The sequence below is a fragment of the Octopus bimaculoides genome, chromosome 24 (genome assembly GCF_001194135.2).
Source record: "Octopus bimaculoides isolate UCB-OBI-ISO-001 chromosome 24, ASM119413v2, whole genome shotgun sequence".
In the NCBI taxonomy this organism is placed as follows: Eukaryota; Metazoa; Mollusca; class Cephalopoda; order Octopoda; family Octopodidae; genus Octopus; species Octopus bimaculoides.
Genome location: NC_069004.1, coordinates 19315380 through 19323501, shown reverse-complemented (window position 1 = coordinate 19323501; position 8122 = coordinate 19315380). Strand labels below are relative to the sequence as shown.

Below are 8122 nucleotides of genomic sequence, written 5' to 3'. Positions count from 1 at the left end.
ACACACACACACACACACACACACACACACACACACACACACACACACACAACGGGCTTACCCACAGTTTCTATCTACTAAATCCACTTACAAGGCTGTGGTTGACCTGGGGCTATAGTAACAGACACTTGCCCAAGGTACATTGCAGTGGGTTGGAACCCAAAACCACATGATTACAAAGTGAGCTTCTTAATCACACAACCATATGTGTAAAATAACATAAGATAAAATATAAAAGTTGGGGAGAGCACATTGGATAATGTAATCCTAGATGCACCAGATGACAGCGGTTCTCAGTGGGATGCTTTTGATCACATTTCTGTTGAACCAAAAAAAAAAAACTACTACTATAAAAAAAAGACAACTATAAAAAATAAGAAAATGTCTGTTTTTATCAGTTTGGTTGGTTGACTTGTAAACCACCATAGTCTCTCAGAAGCTACTACAAGCTGAGAAACTGAAGTTTCTTTTATCAGTGACAGCTTACCAAAATAGAATTTCTTCTTGCTTTTTTAAAATTTTGTTTTAAAATTTTCCCTTTTCTTTTTTTGCCACAAGTTATTGAGATATATATAATAATGAAGCAACAGGTTGTACAAGAAATAAAATCAGTTAACCATTAAATGAAAGGCAACAGAAACAGGTTCATACTCAAATGTTGTCAGCAACACAATTTATTTTCAGATATTGGTGCTTATAATAACTGTGCAAAATACATTGAACTACCAACTACACATGTAGAAAAATATGTTGATGTTCATAGATATATATAACAAGAATTTTTTTTTTTCAGATATTGGCGAATAATAGAAGTACTCAAAATATATTCAAATACTGATCACATATTTACGAAAAGTTAATAGTGTTGAAATACATTAAAGTATTGACTATGTATGTGTATATTGTTAGTAGTAGCCACAAAACATTTAAATACTAACTACATAGCCTCAAACTACTTGAAATTGTGGGCCTGGCGAGTGTTGGTGACATGTAAAAATTAACAGTCAAGTACTAGTGCAGATATGATCAACTGCCCCTCCCTCCCAGATTCTGGCCTTGTGTCTCTGGAACAACTTACTAATGTTAGTAGAGGTAATGTGATTGACTACCCCACCTCCTTTACTGAATTTCTCACATTATGCCTGTGTTATTCTTGGTGGATTAGCAGAATTGGTAGAGCTGTGGATAAAAAGCTTGTATTATTTACTCGCATGCTTTTACATTCTGAGTTCAAATCCTGCTGAGGTCAGCTTCACCTTTCATTCATCTGGATGAAATGTTAGTCAAGTAAAAGTTAAGGTGCGTGACTATGTTGACTTTGTCTTTCATCTTTTTGGGGTTGGTAAAATAAGTACCTTTCAATTAGTATGGGTTAGTATCATCAACAATCTTCTCCAAGAATTGAGGTCTTGTGCCTAATTGAGAAATTGTTGTCACGAACATCAAGCAACATGCTTTGTAGTATTTATTTTGGTGCTTTTTATTCCAAGTTCAAACCTCGCTGAGATTGACTTTGCCTATTATCCATCTTTGCTCACTAAAATAAGTATTTGAGGTCAAATTTAATTGTTTCTCTACTCCCAAATTTATGGCCTTTTGCCTGTGTTAGGTAGGAGTGATGACGACACTGATGACAACCATTATCATCAGTGATTCTCAAACATTTGGACCCCTTTTGATTCCCATTTTACTCCTGTGGACCTCCATAGCCAGTCAATGTTTTAAAGAATCTTATATTTTTATAATTAGATGTTTTTAGGAATTGTCTCATTTTTTTATAATTTACTTATTTCAGTCATTTGACTGCAGCCATGCTGGAACGCTAACTTGAAGGGTTTTAGTCAAATTGACCCCAGGACTTTTTTTTAAAGCTAGTACTTATGCTATTAGTCTCTTTTTGCTGAACTGCTCAGTTACAGGGATGTAAACACACCAACACCAGTTGTCAAACTGTGGTGGGGGACAAACACACACACACATACACACACACACATATATATTCTAAATGACTGATACAGAAGACAGAGTGTAACTGGAAGCTTTATTTAGCACAACGATTGTTTTGGCTGCCTACTGCACTACTCCCGAGTGAGTGGGGAATGATATAATTGCATCAGATGCATCTCACAGTGCAAAGGAGCCTCATCAGGTGACGTAATAGACTTCAAAGTTATAAGATTAACATTTCACTGCAAGCTAGAGGATGTTGTTGTTATGGTGTGTTGTTAGTAGTTCATACACACACACACACACACACACACACACACACACACACACATGATGGGCTTCTTTCAGTTTCTGTTTACCAAATCCACTCACAAGGCTTTGGTCAGCGTGAGGCTATTGTAGAAGACACTTGCCTGAGGTACCATGCAGTGGGACTGGAACCTGGAGCTACGTGGTTGGGAAACAAACTTCTTAACATACAGCCATGCCTGTTTTGGGCATTGTAGAAGTATAACCAATTTATTGCACATGAATTTTAATTACAAAATCTTGTATGAACCCCTGTTGAGAAGCACTGATCATCACCATCAAAGTGAAAGCTGTTAAATGAGATTGTGATAATTTCAAGTTGCTGGAGAAGGTGTAGCTTGTAAAATCTGCTTGATAATCCTTCTCTGCCTAAATTCTTTATTTTCTATGTGGTATTGAAAAATAATCGACTCTAATTGGAAATTTTAATTATCATAACTTCTGTTTGCAGAAAAATCTACTTGCAGCATATATACCATACAACATCAGCACTCGTCTAAACCAGTACAGTGGGATATCTTTTGTCTTTTCCTTGTTTCAGTCATCAGACTGGCCATGCTGGGGCACCACCTCGAGGAATTTTAGTTGAACTAATCAGCCCCAGTACTTGTTTTCTTTTTAAGCCTGGTACTTATTCCATTGGTCTCTTTGCTGAACTGCTAAGTTACGGGGATGTAAACACACCAACACTGGTTGTCAAGCAGTGGTGGGGGACAGACACAAAGACACACGCACACACATTTATATCTGATGGGCTTCTTTCAGTTTCTGTCTACCAAATCTGCTCATAATGTTTTGGTTGGTCTGAGGCTATAATAGAAGACACTTGCTCAAGGTGCCACGTAGTGGGAGTGAACCCAAAACTATGTGGTTGGGAAGCAAACTTCTTACCACACAGCCATGCCCACTGAGAGGAAAAATTCAACTAAACTAGCATCAGCCCACTGTGTTTCATTTGACTGACCAAAGCCTCCTTTATAAAGTAATTTCTATAACAATCTTAATCCTCATTGAAACTACAATGATTATAATGTGTCTCTGGTACAACTATTTTGGCAAATGAATTCATTGAATCAATGGTGAATATCACCAGATGCTGACAATGGCCAGGATCAACCAGTTTAGTTAGCAAACTACTGCTATTATCTGTAGTCATGGAATGTGCAGGTGTTTCAGCTAGTGAAAGACCAATGTGACTAAAAGCCTGGCTAGATATTCATGCTGCATCATACTGATTGGGACATCTGTCCTGGATGAGTTGCATTGCTCTTTATCAGCCACTCATCTGGATGATGATGATGGTGATGATTTGATACATATTTTGTCAAATTTGTATTCTATTTAGAATACCTATTGGCGCCAATATTGTATGAATATCTTTGAAAGTTATTTCAAGCAACACACAACACGTGGGTCTATTAAATTAAATTTCATCATCATCATTATCCATTGTTTTAAATCTGGGTTTTGTCCCCGTTAACAGGCGTGGCCGGATCTACATCCATGCTGTAGCAACCCGGTTTTGAGTGTCTTCTTTTTCAAACCAACCCTCCCAATCTTGTCCTTTTCCTTGGTCTACCTCACTTTCTTGCTCCATTTACCTCAAGCACAATCACCCTCCTCAGAACATGCTCTTCATCCCTCCTCAGCACATGCCCATAACACATCACTCCATTTGCCCTTACCAACCATTCCACCAATTCCTCCAACCCCAGCATCCCCATCAAGTCCTCAGTCCTCCTCTTATCAAACAGCTTCATCCCACACATTTCTCTCACCATTGCTCTCTGTCTTTTTCAAGATTACCATCTCTCTCTCCCTCTGACACCATGTCTCACTCCCATTCAGCCTTGCAGCTCTCAAACAACTCTTATTGACCCTTCCTTTCATCTTTAATGAGAATCTTTTCCCTCTATAAAAACACTCCACATTCCCTGAACTTCACCCAGCCAAGTCTCGCTCTTGCTGTCACATCTGCTTCACATCCGTCATTTACACCTACCCTATCTCTCAAATAACAAAACCCTCTTACTGTTTCCACCTCATCACATAGCATTTTCACTGGTTCCATCAGCTCTCCAGCTCCTTGCTCACATCTTCCACAAACAAATTCTTGATATATGTAAATATATTTAATCATATTTTCACCTCATTGAAATCAAAGTTTCCTTCCCATGGGTTTTGGCATTGACATATATGTTACTTTATTTTACCCAGTTTAATTTCTGGACGATTTACTAAATTTCATTTGCTTTAAACTTTTGACATTCAAAACAGTCATCCGTCTTTTGAAAGCCAGTTTATGACCTTATTTTGTGCATCTATTTCTTTCTTTCTCTGATGCCTTTCAGAAAGGCATGACAGCCTCTTGGTTTATCATTCTCCTGCATAGCAAAGCTAACTCTTGATCACAATTTCGAAAATCATTGTTATTTGGAAATTGAAAAGCCTAGCAAATTCCTAGCTGATGGACAGCAATTTTATTTTATTTTTTCTACTACAGGTATTAAACCATTGTCTTAAAAATAACCCACCTCACCCTTTTATGCTAAATCAAGATGATACAGATTAAAGTGTATTATTTTAGGGGTGCTATCACTTGGAAAGGCTGAAGTAATCAAACGCTTTTATTAAACCGCAGCTTCACAGCTGTTGGTTATCGGAACAACATCTTCAAAATACAGGACCAAGAATCCAATTAAGCTTTGAAACCTTACCTGACTTTCAACCTTGTTTTCCTGCTCTAATACCACCCAGGCTTCTTTACTAACACCTTATATCTCTTTCTTATCGTTACAAAACAAACACATTGGTCATGTAAATGTAAATAATAAATATAGTTTGAAAATTTTTATTGTGAAATTGTTAAATGGGTTTTATTGCTGAACACTGAGTTATGAATTACTGAAATTTTTCCTTCTTTCGCTTTTTTAGTATCAAGCCAGTTTATGGCGCACAACACCCACCACGTATTGAACGACCTATCAGGTATGTATACAAATTGAGTTGTTTATTTTCACGAGAAGCTGATTTGTTTTTATAATGAATGACATTACTGCTTTTTCTTTCTTTTTTTTTATTAAATCTATTCAAAGAAAATACTTCAGTTGCACATGAACAGGGTCGAAATAAATCGCTTTTTACAAATCCTTTAATAGAAGAGTATACCTGTAATCTCACACGAATGCATCCTATCCTGGTAAAGACATGTTTCCAAATGAAGTTAAGTACCAGTGCCATGTTAAAAGCACCCAGCACACACTGATAAGTGGTTGGTGTAAAGAAGGGCATCCAGTCGTAGAATCCAAGCCAAATCGGACTGAAGCCTGGTGAAGCACTCTTGCTTGCTAGTTCTGGTCAAACCTTGTCAGCATGGAAAACGGATGTTAAAGAATGATGATGTTGATAAAGTAAATATCTAAACCAGACATGTTTCGAAAGATGACTATGTGAAGTTTGTTGTTATCAAATGTTTGTTGTTATCAAATGTTTGTTGTTATCAAATGTTTCAGAGTTAAAGATCTTTTTGTTGATAGACTAAGACCTGAAAATGACTTGCAAAAACATTTAGGCACAAGGCCTGAAATTTTGAGGGAGGGAGAAAGTCAATTACATTTAACCCAGTGTGTAACTAGTATTTATTTTATCGACCCCAAAAGGATGAAAGGCAAAGTCGACTCTGGCAGAATTTTAACTCAGAATGTAAGGATGGACGAAATGCCGCTAAGCATGTTGCCTGGCATGCTAACGACTCTTCTAGCTCACCACCTTAATAATAATAATAATAATAATAATAATGGTGGTGGTTTCAAATTTTGGCTCAAATTTATTGATCCCAAAGGATGAAAGGCTAAGTTGACTCCGGTGGCATTTGAACAGACAAAATGCCACTAAGCATTTTGCCCTACATACAATTCTGCCATCTCACTGCTTTAAGATGATAATAATCAGGCAGTGGCTCTCATGGCTTCTGATCTGAGCTGATTGGAAGTGTTATCATGTACATTGTTTTGCCTTGGTATAAAAGAGATGGTCTGCAGCAAATATTCTGCTCAATACCACTGGTTTGTTTGTCAGTTGTTTGACCATAACCAGTTGAGCATGTTCCTTGGTGTTTGATGATATGTGCATCTCTGATCATGAGCAGATGTAGTGGTGGAGCATCATAGCTATGTATTGAATGGAATTCTTTGGGTTTTGGGTAATACACTTCTGGAAACATTGGTGTTTTGTTTGACATCCTTAACCCTTATTCAGGGACCTTTTGAACAAGATGGGCTACTCCAGTTGAAGAAAATTTTAATTGAGCTCCACCTGCAAGGTCATGTACTGTTTATCTTGAAATGAGATCACCATGTCATGCACATGTGGTTGTGATGCATGTGTACCCTTATCAGTTGGGTAGTCATGATGGGTATACTGGGCTTTGTATATTTTACCCCAGTGTCACTTTGATGACATACACTGCTCTCTCACTCAGTAGTAGTAATGATAATAATGGTGCTTTCAAATTTTGGCACAAGACCAGCAATTTCAGGGGAGGGATAGGTTGATTATTTTCACTGGTTTCTGTTATTGGGGAATCGTCTTGTTGGGCAAGGACTTCAAGGGTTTAGATGATCATACAAACCCATTACTTATTTTTGAGGAGAGTACAGCTTCTATAGCCTCTTTATAAAATTGCTAAGTTATGAGACAAGTATAAACACACATGTGTGGCCGAGAATCTGCTTCTTAATCACATGGTCTCCAGTTCAGTCCCATCGCATGGCACTTTGGGTTGAGTGTCTTTTATTGTAGCCCCAGGCTGGTCAGTGCCTGGTAAACATATTTGTTAGTTGGAAACTGTAGAAAGCGTGTGTGTGTGTGTGTTGACGCACCTATCAAAACAATGCTGAGTGACAAACTGAACTTTTTTTAAAATTCCGTGCCAGTGAACTGCCTCCTAGTTCTGCTCTTTTGAAGATGTGTGGAATAATCTTGAGAAAAAAAATCACTTTGAAGTTGGTGCCCCAGCATGGCTATAGTCTAATGACTGAAACGAATAAAAGATACTTCAGGGTTAGGCAAAACAAGATCACATCAGAAGTGACTGTGAGATTGACAGATATGTATTTCTCTGTTTTTGCAGCTTTGCAGTATATTTTTATCACTTCCAAAACATCAGATCAGCTAGCGGTGGGGGTTCCACCTCGTCAGTCTGTAGAGGGTCGGTAGAGGCCAAGTGTGACGACTCCCTAGGGGAAACTCTGGGCTTCGATCTGTAATGAAAAAAACTCCATGCTTCTTCCTTTAAGGAAGAAGCATAGTTTTTTTCATTACAGATCTGCTTCCATTGTATATTTCAAATTTTGTACAAACCATAACTATTTAAGTAAAGAACCAAAATAATTACAAGAAGTGCAAAGTTTCAAAATAATCCTTTCTGCTATAGGCACAAGGCCTGCAATTTTGGGGGAGGGGGGGGGGCTAGTTGATTACGTTGACTTCAGTGCTTGATTGGTCCTCACTTCATTGATTCTGAAAAGATGAAAGGCAAAGTTGACCTCAGCAGAATTTGAACCCAGAATGTAAAAACAGGAAATGCCTCTAAACATTTTGTCTGGTGTGCTAACGTTTCATAGCAATCAGTGATAAAATTTGTATGTTTTGGCTTCTTTAATCTTGAATGGTGAGAAACATTTGAGAACCATTTACTTTATATAATTAAATGAAAGCTTCTTAATTGTGAAAGTTTTGGTTAAATAATAAACTAATCAATACTAACTCAATATGTTAATAGTAACTTAACTATTGTGTTTTTGTGCAGATGGAGTCTCTGAGTAATTCACCTCAGCAATTTGTTTGTGTTTAGTTTGTTCACTAA

At 37.5% G+C, this 8122-nt stretch overlaps 1 protein-coding gene across 4 annotated transcripts in view; it reads left to right on the top strand.

Annotated features, from left to right (window-relative positions):
- Window positions 1–8122, top strand: part of LOC106878652 (TBC1 domain family member 22B) — a 107253-nt gene that overhangs the window by 53612 nt on the left and 45519 nt on the right. For all 4 annotated transcript variants that reach the window (XM_052976176.1, XM_014927934.2, XM_014927935.2 and 1 more), the window contains one exon: window positions 5191–5244. In XM_052976176.1, the coding sequence (XP_052832136.1) occupies window positions 5191–5244 (54 nt within the window). The remainder of the gene's footprint in view (window positions 1–5190; window positions 5245–8122) is intronic.